General features: G+C 43.3%; 1 protein-coding gene across 1 annotated transcript in view; it reads left to right on the top strand.

Annotated features, from left to right (window-relative positions):
- The window catches only part of LOC126336070 (sodium/hydrogen exchanger 9B2-like), a 195417-nt gene that overhangs the window by 112982 nt on the left and 63580 nt on the right, over positions 1–18855 (top strand). Inside the window, exon 7 of the mRNA XM_049999551.1 lies at positions 11092–11267. Coding sequence (XP_049855508.1) covers positions 11092–11267 — 176 coding nt within the window. The remainder of the gene's footprint in view (positions 1–11091; positions 11268–18855) is intronic.

The following is an 18855-nucleotide window of genomic DNA, read 5'->3' on the forward strand; positions in this document are numbered from 1 at the left end:
TTTTTCTAATTAACTACTCACCCGAAATTGATGAAACTGGCGTTACGTCTCGACGTAATCGCCCTGCAGACGTACACATTTTTCACAACGCTGACGCCATGATTCCATGGCAGCGGCGAAGGCTTCTTTAGGAGCCTGTTTTGACCACTGGAAAATCGCTGAGGCAATAGCAGCACGGCTGGTGAATGTGCGGCCACGGAGAGTGTCTTTCATTTTTGGAAAAAGCCAAAAGTCACTAGGAGCCAGGTCAGGTGAGTAGGTAGCATAAGGAACCACTTCAAAGTGGTTATCACGAAGAAACTGTTGCGTAACGTTAGCTCGATGTGCGGGTGCGTTGTCTTGGTGAAACAGCACACGCGCAGACCTTCCCGGATGTTTTTGTTGCAGTGCAGGAAGGAATTTGTTCTTCAAAACATTTTCGTAGAATGCACCTGTTACCGTAGTGCCCTTTGGAACGCAATGGGTCAGGATTACGATCTCGCATTTTTTCAGCACTGGCGGTTACCCGAAATTTTTTTGGTGGCGATGAATCTGTGTGCTTCCATTGAGCTGACTGGCGCTTTTTTTCTGGATCGAAAAATGGCATCCACGTCTCATCCATTGTCACAACCGACGAAAAGAAAGTCCCATTCGTGCTGTCGTTGTGCGTCAACACTGCTTGGCAACATGCCACACGGGCAGCCGTGTGGTCGTCCGTCAACATTCGTGGCACCCACCTGCATGATACTTTTCGCATTTTCAGGTCGTCATGCAGGATTGTGTGCACAGAACCCATAGAAATGCCAACTCTGGAGGCGATCTGTTCAACAGTCATTCGGCGATCCCCCAAAACAATTCTCTCCACTTTCTCGATCGTGTCGTCAGACCGCCATTTTAAGTATTTAAAACAGTTATTATCGCCGCTGGCGGTAAAATTCCATCTGCCGTACGGTGCTGCCATCTCTAGGACGTATTGACAATGAAAGCGGCCTCATTTTGAAACAATGTGCATGTTTCTATCTCTTTCCAGTCCGGAGAAAAAAAATCGGAGGCCTTAGAACTTGAATGCACCTCGTACATGAATTCGGCGTCCTTTCATGCTTGACTCATAAAGAAGTACATTGTCAGTGAACTTTTCACCAATAAAAAAATATCGTAGATCTAAAAAGAATGTTTTAGGAGCAGCATAAATTTAAAGCACACCAGGAAGAAAGAAAGAAGATTAGAGTTTAACGTCCCGTCGACATGGAGGTCATTAGAGACGGAAAGAACATCATATGTCTCAAAACACCTTGAGAACTTCAGGAAAAAACTAATTTTAAACATTTATACTATCTAATTTTTCCCTAAATCGACAAAGGTGATGTGTTCAGCAAGGCAACATCATACAGGATCTCGAGGCCCACATGCGACTATTGTCTGAGTGACATATTGTTCACTCGATTCATCAAGACAGTACAGCAACAATACGTATGAGATGTGATCAAAAAAACTGTGAATAATTTTGTTAGAAACGAAGTAATAAGATTACAAGAAATTTGCTGTAATCTCCTTAAAAGTACTGTCCTTAGCTAACAGTGCACTTATCTCTTCCAACGTTGAATCCATGGCTGGAAGCATTCCTGGAAGGCTCCTTTTGGAACAACGTTCAGCTGCTATGTCGTGGCCCTCTCAGTGTCAGGAATGGTGTCAACATTTTTTTCTTTAAGCACGGTTTTAATTTTTGGGAAGAGCCAGAAGTCGCACGGTGTCTAATCTGGTGAGTAGGACACATGTGCTAGACAGGGACACTTTTTCCGCTCAAAATCTCGCGAATCAAAAGTGAGGTGTGGCACGGCACGTTGTTGTGATGAAGAAGGAAGCCACTGGCCCATTTTTGTGGCCTCTTTCTTCGAACATCGTTTCCCAATAATTGCAGTTCGCCCTTGTAAAATTCGGTATTTACAGTTGTTCCACTTCGGCACTCTGAATTTTCGTTACAGGTTCATATCCACAGATCCAACTTCCATCTCCAGCTACAAATTTTGACATGAAGTCCGGATCTGAATGAAGACGAATTCTTCAACACCGGGCTGACTAACTCCAGTATTCGTCTTCTATACTACACTCAAAAATATGGGAACAAATTTGGCACTGACTCGTCTCGTACGCAAGTTATCAGTTAAAACGCTTTGAATGGACCTATATGAGATGTTAAGTTCTCCGGTAAGCTCTCGAATAGATACTCGCCTGTTTGAACGATCAGTTTTTACCTCTTCTTGCCTCTTCTTGCACTTTTTTCTCTGTGCTGGAGGTTAACGGACGTCCCGAAAGCTGTTCGTCTTCTACAGCCTTACTTCTGCTTTAAAAATCGCTCTTACACTTGTAAACTGTCTTCAGAGTTACAGTATTATCGCTATATACCAATTTTGGCATTCCATGAGTGTCTTTGACGCTTTTTTGCCACTTGGAACAGAATGTCCACTCGTTGTTCGAAATCCATGATGCGCGACAGACACGGTGAACACAGCCTCTCTCTAGCGTCGCTGGTTGGACAGACAGTTCAAAACGTGTTCCAACTTGACGCTGCTTGTATCAGCAGATCAGGCTGTGGGGCAACTGCTACTACAGAAATTCATTTACTGTATTTTTTTTATCACACCTCGTATCTTGAGTAAGTAAACGCGCTAGTTTGAAGCAAGACAAGTATTCATACAGACTTTGTGTATATCGATGGTCTATCACCTAGCTGACTGAATGTGCCAGTACTTGCGCATACGAGGACACACATACACATTTTTGTTGTTATTTAATAGAGTACCTAACATATCGTTATCCGCCGGCCGATGGCCATTACGGCAGTGTCTATTTCGCTGCACTTGTTTTTTCCAAGAACTAGCTATAAATTATTTCTAATTGATTGTTTGGTTAAAAATACCCATAAATTACTATGCGCTTAATATTATAAAAAACTAATAATAATAATGAGAGAGAACTAGTAGCAAAGAGGAATGAAAGAGAAGTAATAGAAAGAGGAATAAACACGAGAAGGGATGCAAGAAATACTTTACAAAAATTCGTATGTGGAGGAGGCGACAAGTGCTATAATAGTTTCGGAGTTATGTTAAGTAGTTTCAGTGGGTAACGTAATCTATATCAAGTTTTGTTTTTACGCCATCAATAGGAGTCTCGTGGATCCGAAAGCTAGTCGACAATGTACTGGAGTATTTCCCATTTCACCACCTGCATTGTTGCTTAGATTCTGGAAATCCAGTCTTTATTTCATACTTCACTTGTGATATGAAGACAGCTCGCTTCAGAAACAACGACAGTTTGTCAGTCTGCCGAAGCTTGTTTCTCCATTCCTGTCGTGGCAGTGAGCCATAACTCTCCTCCATGGCATGTCACATCCTTCTGTACTGGGCATGCAGCACTTGGGCTTCACGCTCTCTTCTGGCTGTCTTTGAGAAGATATCCGTATCTGTCATCCTAGCTCAGTTCGACACGATGCCTAGCCAGGCTAGAGCCATTGTTTTTAGCTGGACCTAATAGCTCTGTATACCAAACTTCACGACCCGTAAACCCCCATTTCATCTACAAATTTTATCGTGCATTTTTCTAGTACACTGTAAAGCACATTAAGTAAATTTTCGTTATTTGACGCCATGTTGTGTTTCTAATTACTAGCAAAGTGTGTGTGTGTGTGTGTGTGTGTGTGTGTGTGTGTGTGTGTTTGTGTGTGTGTTTGTAAAACACATCCTAATGAAGGACACTACCAATAGTGCCGAAACTTTGATACATTTCACAATATGAGGCTGTCTACAAGCCATAATTTCTTCGACTCTGCTTCGAAGTTGGCAAATGTTGTGCTTCTTTTATCTGCTTACCTGTTGGAATCATCCATAAAAATGTTTGGTTCCAAAAGCGTATATTCAAGTATAAGATGATGATCAATAATATAGTAAGTTATTGTAAAATGTATGACAACAGCTTCTGTAATATAGCAAAGAAGAAAAAGATAAAAGCAAGACCTTGTAGGAAGAATTACACGGAACTAAAGGGCTGTCTATTCGTATAAAAAGAAACAAGGTGCTAACGTCCAAAAATATAGACCTTGATACAATAAGCGCACCCACGAAAAAAAAATTTTTGCAGCACAGTTCTGTATGTGTGAGAAACATGGACAATACGGAAGAAAGAAATATAGCGAAGCCTTTGACATGTGATGTTACAGGATATTGTTGTTGAATATCAATTAGTGTGACAGGATAACAAATTAAGACACCCCAGAACGAACTATCGAAAGAGATTACTTCATAAAGAACAAAATGATTCGCAAAGATAGAATGGTTGTACACAGTCTAAGTTATAAGCCGTTGGTGAAACATGTAGTTTAAGGGATGGTGGAAGGAAAGAATGACATGGACAGACGGTTTACATGGCTTATACAATGTATAAGGCATATCATGACAAAGAAGTGTTTAATCAATATTGTTGCACCGGATGAAGAAACACTCGTCGACACTGTGAAAGTTCTGAGATTTACGTCTGAAGGAGACAGAGATGATACTACAAGGGACACTAAATATTATATGACTTTATTACAACTAGAACAAGATGAAATACTGAATTCTGTAATAATCCGTGTCCACAGGAATGTCATGTATATTTGCCACTGTCACTGGACACTGACTTATCACTTGATACAATACAGAGAAAATAGTCTCTTCCCTGAGAGTACAACTGACTATCAACTTTTCTTTATAATTTTGTCTAATATAACTCTGGCGCTGCTGGCTCTGTAGTGAGTTTATGCTGTACTCTTCAGCGGTGATTGCTGAGCGGTACTCCGCTGTGACCTAAGTAAGCATTGTAAAGGCCGCGGCGCGTACGTTAAAGAGGTGAGGCCTCAGCTCGCTCGGTTGCTCGGCTCAGCAGAGAAAATGCCTTTTTAAACCTGCTAACTTCTAAACGGGTGTTTGTATAGTAGCGAGAAATACATCTTCTATCAGCAGTGTTATAGAGTCTTACTAATTATTTGTAGCACAATAAAATCACAAATTCGCAGTATGCCGTAATTTACGATCTACACTGGACATAAGAGTAATAACGGCTTGTTTATGGCATTTAGTCTCTTTTCTTTAACAGTCCTCGTTTCATAGAAGATAATCATTATGGAATGATTTTAATTTTATTGTGCCCAGTACAGTCGTAATAAGTTATTTGTAGGCCAATGGACTTCCGATCGGTTTAGTACTACTAATCAGTGAGACTTCATATTAGTGGATTTCCGTAGAAAATGTAGTTCTCTGTTGTACGTAAATACCCGGTTACTAGTTAACAGCCGCGCAGGGTAGCCATGCGGGCTAGGCGCTTGCCACGGTTCAAGCGGCTCCCCCCGTCGGAGGTTCGAGTCCTCCCTCGGGAGTGTGTGTGTGTGTGTGTGTGTGTGTGTGTGTGTGTGTGTGTGTGTTAGTTTAAGTTAGATTAAGTAGTGTGTAAGCCTAGGGACCGATGACCTCAGAAGTTTGATCCCATAGGAACTTACCACAAATTTCCACCGTTAGTTAGCAGGTACAGAAACGCAGTTTGCCTGCTGAGCTGAGCGAGAGAGCGATCTTAGGCCTATCTTCGCGACGTTCATGCCGCGGGCTGTCTTTCTCGTGGGCGTCGGCTTTCTGCAGCGCTGGCGTGTGGAACTCTTGAGGGCGTGTCTGCGCCGACGTATCTCATTCGTCGCTGCATATGGCAGCGACTGACCTTACTCCCAAAAGTAAGGTCTCCTATTTTTTTAAAAGTACATAGACCTGTTTATTTCTACAATGGTTTCTACATCAGTTTACAGCTTGAACATTTAGCTATTTTTCGACATAATAACCATTCCTGTCGATGCATTTTTGTAGACACTGTGGCAGTTTTCGTATTCCCATGTCATACCAGCTCGCCACCATGCTGTTCAGAAAGTTATGAACCTCTTCTTTCACCTCGTCGTCGCAGCTGAATTGCTTTCCGGCCAAATGTTCTTTTAACCTAGGGAACAGGTGGTACTCAGTGGGTGCCAAGTCAGGACTATAGGGTGAGTAGGTGATTATGTTCCACTGAAACTGCTGAAGGAGAGCAACGGTTTGCAGAGCGATGTGTGGGCGAGCGCTGCCATGGAGAATGTGTACGCCCTGGCTCAACATTCCAGTTCTCCGGTTCTGAAATGCCCGTTTGAGTTTTTTCAGAGTCTCTCAGTACCTGCCAGCGTTAATTATTGTCCCAGTGGGCATGAAGTCGACCAACAATACCCCTTTCCGATCCCAAAAAACGGTTGTCATGACTTTACCGGCAGACTGTATTTGTTTTAATTTCCGTGGCTTTCGAGAAGAAGATGCTGCCGCTGACGTGACTGTTGCTTGGTCTACGGTGTAAAGTGGTACGCCCAGGTTTCGTCATCCGTGAGAATTGAGTCTAGAAAGTTGTCCTGTTCGGCTGCAAGGCGGTGAAGAAATGGGCGGGAAGCATCAAATCGTTGCCGCATGTGATCCTCAGTCAGAATGCGTGGCACCCATCATGCCCACACCTTCCGATAATTCAATGTTTCCGTTAAAATTCTGTGAGCGGTGCTTCGGGAAACCTCAGGAACCAACGTGCAGAGATCATCTAGGGTGATCCGCGGATCTTCACGCATACTTTGGTCAACCTTCAACACTGTCTCCTCAGAAATTGACGGTCTCCCGTTCCTTTGTTCGTCGTGAATTTCTGTCCGACCAGCTGCAAACTCTACACCGCTTACGAACTTTTTTGACATCCATGCACGACTCACCATACACTTCCGTCAATTGGCGATGGATTTCAATCGGCTCAGTGCCCTTTGCCTTCAAAAACCGAATGTTGTTGTTGTTGTTGTCTTCAGTCCTGAGACTGGTTTGATGCAGCTCTCCATGCTACTCTATCCTGTGCAAGCTGCTTCATCTCCCAGTACCTACTGCAACCTACATCCTTATGAATCTGCTTAGTGTACTCATCTCTCGGTCTCCCTCTACGATTTTTACCCTCCACGCTGCCCTCCAATGCTAAATTTGTGATCCCTTGATGCCTCAAAACATGTCCTACCAACCGATCCCTTCTTCTAGTCAAGTTGTGCCACAAACTTCTCTTCTCCCCAATCCTATTCAATACCTCCTCATTAGTTACGTGATCTATCCACCTTATCTTCAGTATTCTTCTGTAGCACCACATTTCGAAAGCTTCTATTCTCTTCTTGTCCAAACTAGTTATCGTCCATGTTTCACTTCCATACATGGCTACACTCCAAACAAATACTTTCAGAAACGACTTCCTGATACATAAGTCTATATTCGATGTTAACAAATTTCTCTTCTTCAGAAACGCTTTCCTTGCCATTGCCAGTCTACATTTTATATCCTCTCTACTTCGACCATCATCAGTTATTTTACTTCCTAAATAGCAAAACTCCTTTACTACTTTAAGTGTCTCATTTCCTAATCTAATTCCCTCAGCATCACCCGATTTAATTTGACTACATTCCATTATCCTCGTTTTGCTTTTGTTAATGTTCATCTTATATCCTCCTTTCAAGACACTGTCCATTCCGTTCAACTGCTCTTCCAAGTCCTTTGCCGTCTCTGACAGAATTACAATGTCATCGGCGAATCTCAAAGTTTTTACTTCGTCTCCATGAATTTTAATACCTACTCCAAATTTTTCTTTTGTTTCCTTTACTGCTTGCTCAATATACAGATTGAATAACATCGGGGAGAGGCTACAACCCTGTCTCACTCCTTTCCCAACCACTGCTTCCCTTTCATGCCCCTCGACTCTTATAACTGCCATCTGGTTTCTGTACAAATTGTAAATAGCCTTTCGCTCCTTGTATTTTACCCCTGCCACCTTTAGAATTTGAAAAAGAGTATTCCAGTCAACATTGTCAAAAGCTTTCTCTAAGTCTACAAATGCTAGAAACGTAGGTTTGCCTTTTCTTAATCTTTCTTCTAAGATAAGTCGTAAGGTCAGTATTGCCTCACGTGTTCCAACATTTCGACGGAATCCAAACTGATCCTCCCCGAGGTCTGCATCAACCAGTTTTTCCATTCGTCTGTAAAGAATTCGCGTTAGTATTTTGCAGCCGTGGCTTATTAAACTGATAGTTCGGTAATTTTCACATCTGTCAGCACCTGCTTTCTTTGGGATTGGAATTATTATATTCTTCTTGAAGTCTGAGGGTATTTCGCCTGTCTCATACATCTTGCTCACCAGCTGGTAGAGTTTTCTCAGGACTGGTTGTCCCAAGGCCGTCAGTAGTTCTAATGGAATGTTGTCTACTCCGGGGGCCTTGTTTCGACTCAGGTCTTTCAGTGCTCTGTCAAACTCTTCACGCAGTATCGTATCTCCCATTTCGTCTTCACCTACATCCTCTTCCATTTCCATAATATTGTCCTCAAGTACATCGCCCTTGTATAAACCTTCTATATACTCCTTCCACCTTTCTGCCTTCCCTTCTTTGCTTAGAACTGGGCTGCCATCTGAGCTCTTGATATTCATACACGTGGTTCTCTTCTCTCCAAAGGTCTCTTTAATTTTCCTGTAGGCAGTATCTATCTTACCCCTAGTGAGATAAGCTTCTACATCCTTACATTTGTCCTCTAGCCATCCCTGTTTAGCCATTTTGCACTTCCTGTCGATCTCATTTTTGAGACGTTTGTATTCCTTTTTGCCTGCTTCATTTACTGCATTTTTATATTTTCTCCTTTCATCAATTAAATCAATATTTCTTCTGTTACCCAAGGATTTCTAGCAGCCCTCGTCTTTGTACCTACTTTATCCTCTGCTGCCTTCACTACTACATCCCTCAGAGCTACCCATTCTTCTTCTACTGTATTTCTTTCCCCTATTCCTGTCAATTGTTCCCTTATGCTCTCTCTGAAACTCTGTACAACCTCTGGTTCTTTCAGTTTATCCAGGTCCCATCTCCTTAATTTCTCACATTTTTGCAGTTTCTTCAGTTTTAATCTACAGGTCATAACCAATAGATTGTGGTCAGAGTCCACATCTGCCCCTAACTTGGTTCCTAAATCTCTGTCTTACCATTATATAATCTATCTGATACCTTTTAGTATCTCCAGGGTTCTTCCACGTATACAACCTTCTTTCATGATTCTTAAACCAAGTGTTAGCTATGATTAAGTTGTGCTCTGTGCAAAATTCTACTAGGCGGCTTCCTCTTTCATTTCTTAGCCCCAATCCATATTCACCTACTATGTTTCCTTCTCTCCCTTTTCCTACAGTCGAATTCCAGTCACCCATTACTATTAAATTTTCGTCTCCCTTCACTATCTGAATAATTTCTTTTATTTCATCGTACATTTCTTCAATTTCTTCCTCATCTGCAGAGCTAGTTTGCATATAAACTTGTACTACTGTAGTAGGTGTGGGCTTCGTATCTATCTTGGCCACAATAATGCGTTCACTATACTGTTTGTAGTAGCTTACCCGCATTCCTATTTTCCTATTCATTATTAAACCTACTCCTGCATTACCCCTATTTGATTTTGTGTTTATAACCCTGTAGTCACCTGACCAGAAGTCTTGTTCCTCCTGCCACCGAACTTCACTAATTCCCACTATATCTAACTTTAACCTATCCATTTCCCTTTTTAAATTTTCTAACCTACCTGCCCGATTAAGGGATCTGACATTCCACGCTCCGATCCGTAAAACGCCAGTTTTCTTTCTCCTGATAACGACATCCTCCTGAGTAGTCCCCGCCCGGAGATCCGAATGGGGGACTATTTTACCTCCGGAATATTTTACCCAAGAGGATGCCATCATCATTTAATCATACAGTAAAGCTGCATGTCCTCGGGAAAAATTACGGCTGTAGTTTCCCCTTGCTTTCAGCCGTTCGCAGTACCAGCACAGCAAGGCTGTTTTGGTTAATGTTGCAAGGCCAGATCAGTCAATCATCCAGACTGTTGCCCCTGCAACTACTGAAAAGGCTGCTGCCCCTCTTCAGGAACCACACGTTTGTCTAGCCTCTCAACAGATACCCCTCCGTTGTGGTTGCACATACGGTACGGCCATCTGTATCGCTGAGGCACGCAAGCCTCCCCACCAACGGCAAGGTCCATGGTTCATGGGGGAATAGCTGCGCGCAATTCACACTGGGCGGTAACAACCAACGGAAGCTCCATTCTTTACGGCTGTCAAGCCAAGACTGAGCGCCTCTGCGCGGTGTGCGCATATTTACACACAGCGCGTGAAGCACTCTGCATAACAATGTGACCAACTGCCACACAAACAAAGTTCTGTACTTATAAAAAAATAGGAGTCCGTACTTTTGGGATTACCCTCGTGAAATGGAACATCAACAGCCGTCCATATGATGTTATTTATTGTATGGCTTCCAATTTCGGTGCTTCAGTACACCATCTACAAGCTTTAATTATCCCTGAGGGGATTAACTCTAATCGTATACACGATTCTATCAGTGGCTAGCGTCGATGAACCGGTTTTATTGCAGACTACCTGTAAGAACGATGTTCTGTCGCCAACCAATATTGATGGTTGGAGACACAACAACGTTTCCACAGGTAGTCTGGCCACTGACAGAATCATTTAAGGCCTGAAGATGGTGTACTGAAGCACCGAAACCATATAATAAATAACATCGTAAGGACGGCTAAATATGTTCCATTTTATTACATAAGTGAACGACTGAAGTCCCTCACACCTCCGATTAGACGGATGAACATATAAAAGAGCTTATTTGTAGTTCTCTCACGAGGTACCAACCTCACCATGCGACCTGGTTCTTCGGATGACACCACAAATGTGCAGACAGGCAGACGAATAATCTTTTAACACCTCTTCAAAACTCAGAAGTTTATCACGGAACGCTTTTCCTTGCTGTGCATGTCTAAAATGGGAATGGGCAATGCCTTCAGTGGGAAACCATCTATTTTTCTGACATTCGGTCATTGAAAACTGGTAGTAAGGCGGATAGCAACCGAGGACGACGTCACTTCCTTTTGACGAGCTGCTTTCAGGGTCCCGACTCGGGGCAGGACAAGGCAGCAGACTGAGTGCAGTCACGGGCGCTGACGGTTCCTCGCTCGTGTCTTCCGCCAGGTCTGTGGTGGCGGCGGTTTCGCCAGCGGTGGTGGTCCCCTGCCTCTTCAGGCTGCGGGTGAAGGGCTACGGCGTGGCCAAGGGCATCCCCACACTCATCATCGCCATCTCCGGAATTGACGACGCCGCATCCGTGGCAGTCTTTGGGGTCGTGCTCAGCGTCATGTTTTCCCAAGGTAAGCAACTGCACGTAAAACAAGGAGAAATAAGGGTAAGTCGGTATTAGGCGAAATAAGAAACTAGTTTTTCGAAAGGTAACATTCTTCCTAGAGTAAGGAGTCGACTGACGACTTATTTCTAAATCTTGGCATTGCAAGTTTGCAAAGCTGAGTGATCCTCACACTTTTTTACTTCCTGATGTACTTAATATTCCACTTATATTCCGCGACGTCCCACGCAGCGACGTGTCCCGTTGATGCGGCCAGGTTATCTCAAAAATAAAAGGTGAACCCCAACTCCACTGGCAAAATTTCGGAGGTTCTTCAAAAATACTTCCTGACTATTTTAGTAAATGGAGCCTGTGGTCTTCGGTGTTTGCAATTCTTAATGAATGTTGTAGCATGGTGGTGGCCGGATGCCCTTCTTGTCGCCACCCAATAATCCCCCGGGACAGAAAACGTTTACCGCAACTGTCTACGTTTAGTGCTATTTATGTGAAAGTGAAAGAAAGTTCTCAAAATTTTTGTGAATCGTGGAACGAAGGCAGGCTTGTGTAGCAGCCCAGTATTAGCCTAGGAGGAGACGCCCTAAGAACCACATCCACGTGGACTGGCACTCCGGCCCTCGTCTTTAATCCACCAGGCGGATTCGATCTGGGACTGGTAATGATGTTTGTGAGGCACTCAACTGTGCGGTCATCAGCGCCCGTACAAAGTCCCAATTTTTACACAATCCATTTTTTTTTCAAAATCCAATCCAGGCACTGTCACGAATGATGATGATGCTGCTGCTGATTATGATGATGATGATTATTATTAGTACAACACAAACGTCCAGTCTCGTCAGAGAAAATCCCCAACCCGATCGGGAATCGAACCCGGAATTCCGTGATCCAGAGGCAGCTCCGGGGCCGGTGTTTCTCCCCCTCCTGGAATCAGCGCTTTAACACGCACGGGTATCCGGACGGATAAAAGACTAACTGGCCATACAGTTGTATTAATACTTCGGTGACAGATCTGAAAGGCTAATCCGCGAAGTGCACATATCTTACACAATGAGCGATGAAAAGGCTTCAAAATAGCCGTGGTCAGATTTACACTTGACTGATAGCCTGTACTTCTGAAGCACTTAAATGCTACGCAGAAATCGTGGTATTTCCTCGATGTGACTTCGGCATTTCGCCGAATGAGGTCACGCGGCTGGAAAACATGCAATTCACTTTTGGGAGGGATGCGTCACAAATCCACGTCGACCAAATGATATATTACACCTACGTTTTCCCTACGTCACTTCAGCCGATATCGTAATTAGATCTTTCAAGCAATATAAGAGCTGTGATCCATCAGGTTTTCTCGTCCTGGTGGTTGGCTTACAAGGTTTATGATGGGCAGCCGAGTTGTCATTCTTAGCAATGTGAGGACTGTTTCTGTCAATCATCGTTGTTCAGATGAAACTACATTTCTCTTCTCATGTACTCTGTACCCACAATTCAACATTTTAATCCGTAAAACCAATTATCTACAGAAGAACTGAATAATTTGTATAAGCCGACCAGGCAAGAATATCAGTTTGGGTTCAGAGAAATTTAAAAATATGGTAGGCACTATCGACCCTACGTCTTACCTTAGATGGAAGACTGAACAAAGACAAACGAGCACTTAGAGCTTTTGCGAATTTATACAATATTTGTACAGTTCTGACTGAAAGCTCTGAAGGTTTCAGGAGTAAAATACAGAGAGCGAATGCACAAAAACCAGACAGCACTTATGAGAGTCAAAGAACACAACACGGAAGCAGCAACGAAGAGTGAGTCAGAGTTGAGAACTGTGCCCAATATTACTCAATTCGTGCATTGAGGAACCAGTAAAGGAAGTTAAGGAGAGATTTGGAAAGGGGTAAAAGTTCAAAGAGTATAAATATAAACTCTGCGGTTTGCCAATGACATTGCGCGTGTGTCAGACAAGGCAAAGGGTTTGGAAGATTATTTTGAACGGAATGCATAGTGTATTGAAAAGAGCTGATAAGATGAATATCAAGAAAAGTAAAGCAAGGGTAATGGAAAGCCAACACATTAAATCAGGCGATGGAGGGGAGCGGGAGGTGGAAATATACTGGGAAATGGTACACTTAAAATAGAAGAGGAGCAAAATAACTGAATGTGTCACAAGCAAAGAAGGTATAAAATTCGGCCCGTTTATAACAGTAAAAGCTTTTCTGAAAAGATAAACACGTTAACATTCAACATAAGTGTTGCGAAGTACTTGTATGGAATATAACGTATCGAAGTGAAATCAAAACGAGCATAGAAACTTTTGCAATCTGGTATTACAGAAAAAAGCTGAACTTAGGACAGGCGGATCGGGTAGTTAATAATGAGCTACTGAATCGAGTCCGAGAGAAAAGATCTTTGTGACGTAATGTGACTTAAAGAGAAATATGTTGATAGGATCCGTCTTGAGTTATTAAGTTATAATTAATGTCGTATTAGACGGAAATGTGGGATTTAAGATGGCGAAATATGGGGAAGGAACTATCCGGCAAATCACCTTAAGCGGTTTATGGAAATAATGGAAAAACTAAATCTGAATGTCCAAATGGGTTTTAACCACCATCCTCCCGAATACGTGTCTAGTGCCTTCTCAGAGTGCCATATCGCTCGGCTGTATTTTTGTCAGTGTAATGTTACCTGTGATGGTTACATTCCTGAGAAGTAGTTTCTAGTAACGCAGTCTTCTTTTCGTTGTGAAATTTCAACTCTTATACTTTTGTGTGAGTAGAGAGAGTTAGAGGGGAGAATAGATTCAAGTATTAGTGGCGATGATAGAGGAAAAACATTTCTAAGCCTCTAACTTTGTTCACTGATTCTGCCATCGAGGCAGAGACTCAGTTCACCGCAGACAGTGCATCACGATATTGATGAACTGGCAGCTCACTTGCCATCAAAAGGGCAAGGATGAACCCTTGGTGGTTTTCGCTATCGTGTGAGTCATGCTTACTGTATATTTCTTATTTAGCATACACTGAAGAACCTCAGAAACCACGCAGAAGTGCCGCAACACGATGTTGCAACGACTCGACTAATGTCTGAGGTAGTGCTGGAGGGAACTCACACCATGAATGCTGCAGGGCTGTCCATAAATCCGTAAGAGTGCGACGGGTCGGAGATCTCTTCTGAACAGCATGTTGCAAGGCATGCCAGATATGCTTAATAATGTTGATGCCTGGGGTGTTTGGTGTCCAGCGGAAGTGTTCAAACTTAGAGGAGTGTTCCTGGAGCCACTCTGTAGCAATTCTAGACGTGTAGGGTGTCGCATTGTCGTGCTAGAATTGCCAAAGTTCGTCGGAGTGCCCAATGGACACGAATGGATGCAGGTGATTAGACAGGATCCTTACGTATTAGTCTCTTTTAAGAGTCGTATGTAGACGGATCAGTGGTCCCATATCACTTCAACTGCACACGCCCCACTCAATTACTGAGCCTCTACCAGCTTGAACAGTCCCTTGCTGTGTCCACGGATTCATGAGGTTGTCTCCATACCCGTACAGGTCCATTCGCTCGATATAATTTGCAAAGAGAGTCGCCCGACCAGGCAACATGTTTTCAGTCACCAACAGCCCAATGACGGAGTTGACGGGCCCAGGTGAGGCGTAAAGTTTTGTGTTGTGCGGTCATCAAGGGTACACGAGTGAACCTTCGACTCCGAAAGCCCATATCGATGATGTTTCGTTAATGATTCGCACGCTGACACTTGTTGACGGTCCAGCACTGAGATCTGCGGCAATCTGCAGAAAAGTTGCACTTCTGTCACATCGAACCATTCTCTTCAGTCGTCGTTGGTTCTGTACTTGCAGGATCCTTTTTACGTCCACAGCGGTGCCGGAGTTCTGATGTTCTACCGGATTCATGATATGCACGGTACATTCGTGAAATGATCGCACGGGAAATCCCCACTTCATCACTACATCGTAAATGCTGTGTTCCATCGCTCGTGTGCCGACTACAACACCACATTCAGACTTACGTAACTGTTGATAACCTTCGATTGTAAGAGCAGCAACCGACCTAACACGTGTACCAGACACTTTCCGATCGCAGCGCCGTATTCTGCCTGTTCAAATATCTGTGCATTTGAATACGAATGCCTATACTATTTTCTTTGGCACTTCAGTGTACACCGTGAATGAAAATGTTGCACGGTAATTCACCGATCAGAATTCAGTACATTTTCCATTTATGCACATGGCCTGTCCATATTCGTTAAAGATTAAATATTATTATTTCAGTCTGTTTTCCTGAATTGGGAAAGAACTATCACGCCAGTTATTAACTGCGACTGAGATATCTTTTCCATCAAATTTTACTTTTTATGTCACATCCCTGTTGTATGTCTATATACGATTGTTGTTGACCCTTTTAAAGCAATTACAAAGTTTTTTCTTCTTCGTCTCATTTAATATATTGCTCAGTTCCTGTCACGAAAATCACAGGAGGAAGTTTAACAATAAATTTTACTGTAATCATGCGAAGCAAATTTCTTGCGTTGTTGCGATTGCTTTATTAATCTGTTTTATAAGACAGACTCAATGTTTGTGCAAAGATGCAGCAACTTTTTGAAAGTTATAGCTGATTAATTATTTCAGTCATGGTTGCGATTTAAAAACAGGTGATTATACGTTTCGACCGTTATTGATCATCTTCAGGTCTACAAAAATTAGAAATATGAAGAAAGAACCAAGCTGTCCTTCTATTTCATAAATAGACAGTAGTTTAAAGCATTTGTATATGTACATATGTTTTAAACTATTTTTAGATATCACATTTTCTGAGTGGTTTCTTTAACCGTTCTTGTTACCCTTCATGAAAAAACGTGCCTCAATGCAACATACACAAGCGAAAGGCAACTTCATGCGCATACCCCTCTCAATTGTTCCCTCACCGCTCTCAACTATCCGTCTACACTCCACTGAGATGCCAGGTACCTTTCTGAATGTTTACCACAAGTATTTTAGAGTGCGGCACCCATGTATGGCAACGAAATTGACACGTTATACTATAACAAAGCTGAAAAATTATGGTTAACTGTATCTAAGTAAATGATTCCAATCAGGCAAAATCGCCATGAGCATTGAGACCATCGTCCCACCGATGCACCAGGTTGAAAATACCCCTTTGGTAAAACATTGTGTCCTGCTGCGTGAAGAAGTCCGTAACTACCTGCTGCACAATCTCGTCCAATAGGAATCATTGACCCTTCAAGTCCTTTTTTAAAGGACCGAAGTCATGGTAGCCACATGGGGAGAAATCACGACTATGGGGCGAGTGCTCGAGGTTCTCCCACTTGCGATGGCGTAACTTCAGCGCTGCAACATTTGCAATGTGGGACGTGCGTTATCATGTAGTAGTATCATCCCTTGGCACATCATTCCACTACGGTGGTTTTCGACAGACCTGCTGCCCCACCAACATTCTTCATTCTCTGATGTATGTCTACTGGTGTTCGTCCTACGGCAGCCAAGAAAAGAATAACAGCACGTTCATCCTGTTTGGACATATTTGTTAATAACGTCGCCGTAGTGCACGGTTCCTCATTTATCAAACGCACGTCGGAAGTACGAATACCACACTAATCCCTTGCCTTCTTGTCGGTACTTATGCAACCAGCATCTTCGCATCGTAGTCGCGATACGTCACATACACGTTGCGACAACGCCCTTAAACGGAAAAGTTTTGATCGCCTCTCATACGCTACTAGCCATTAAAATTGCTACACCAAGAAGAAATGCAGATGATAAACGGGTATTCATTGGACAAATATATTATACTAGAACTGACATGTGATTACATTTTCACGCAGTTTGGGTGCATAGATCATGAGAAATCAGTACCCCCAACAACCAACTCTGGTCGTAATAACGGCCTTGATACGCCTGGGCATTGAGTCAAACAGAGCTTGGATGGCGTGTACAGGTACAGCTGCCCATGCAGCTTCAACACGATACCACAGTTCGTTAAGAGTGGTGACTGGCGTATTGTGACGAGCCAGTTGCTCGGCCACCATTCACCAGACGTTTTCAATTGGTGAGAGATCTGGAGAATGTGCTGGTCAGGGCAGCACTCGAACATTTTCTGTATCCACAAAGGCCTGTACAGGACCTATAACATGCAGTCGTGCATTATCCTGCTGAAATGTAGGGTTTCGCAGGGATCGAATGAAGGTTAGAGCCACGAGCCGTAACACATCTGAAATGTAACGTCCACTGTTCAAAGTGCCGTCAATGCGAACAAGAGGTGACCAACACGCATAACCAATGGCACCCCATACCATCATGCCGGGTGATACGCCTGTATGGCGATGACGAATACACGCTTCCAATGTGCGTTCATGGGTGCGACCTTCATGATGCTGCAAACAGAACCTGGATTCATCCGAAAAAAATGACGTTTAGCCATTCGTGCACCCAGGTTCGTCGTTGAGTACACCATCGCAGGCACTCCTGCGACAAGGGCAACCGCAGCAATGGTCTCCGAGCTGATAGCGCGTGCTGCTGCAAACGTCGTCGAACTGTTCGTGCAGATGGTTTTTATCTTGCAAATGTCCCCATCTTTTGAATCAGGGATCGAGACGTGCCTGCACGATCCGGTACAGCCATGCGGATAAGATGCCTGTCATCTCGACTGCTAGTGATACGAGGCCGTTGGGTTCCAGCCCGGCTTTCCGCATTACCCTCCTGAACCCACCGATTCCATATTCTGCTAACAGTCATTGGATCTCGATCAACGCGAGCAGCAATGTCTCGATACGATAAACCGCAATCGCGATAGGCTACAATCCGACCTTTATCATAGTCGGAAACGTGATGGTACGCATTTATCCTACTTAAACGAGGCATCATAACAACGTTTCACCAGGCAACGCCGGTCAACCGCTGTTTGTGTATGAGAAATCTGTTCGAAACTTTCCTCATGTCAGCACGTTGTAGGTGTCACCACCGGAGCCAACCTTGTGTGAAAGCTCTGAAAAGCTAATCATTTGCATATCACAGCATCTTCTTCCCGTCGGTTAAATTTCGCATCTGTAGCACGTCATGTTCGTGGTGTAGCGATTTTAATGGCCAGTAGTGTAGATTTAAAGGCAGTCGATACTGGCTGAAAATACTAATCGCCTCTATTATATCGCAGTTATGACTTTAACATATAATCAGCTTTAATAAAGGGTGTGTGTAAAACAATCATCTTATTTTAAAAAATCATAACTATTACGTTATTTGAAAGATATGGTTGAACGAGGTACTGTTGGAAACAGCAAACTCTCGAGTTTTACATGGTTGCCGCTAGATAGTAGCAGTGTGCGCCCACTTATGTCTAGTAAAAATGGCGTCGGAACAACAGAAACCGTTGTGTGTTCTACGTTTTGAGTGGGTAGTGCGGGTCAGTGATAACTCTTCAGGGTGACTTTTGTACTAGGTATGGAGTAGATCCTGCTACAGCACAGATCATTAGACGACAGCACGTCCGAGAAACAGGTTGTTTGTGTAAAGGTAAAGTGCTGGGTCGTCCCCGAGTGTCCGACACAGACGTTGCACGTATCCGCCATAGTTTCTTAA

Source organism: Schistocerca gregaria, chromosome 2, assembly GCF_023897955.1.
Source record: "Schistocerca gregaria isolate iqSchGreg1 chromosome 2, iqSchGreg1.2, whole genome shotgun sequence".
NCBI classification, from domain to species: domain Eukaryota; kingdom Metazoa; phylum Arthropoda; class Insecta; order Orthoptera; family Acrididae; genus Schistocerca; species Schistocerca gregaria.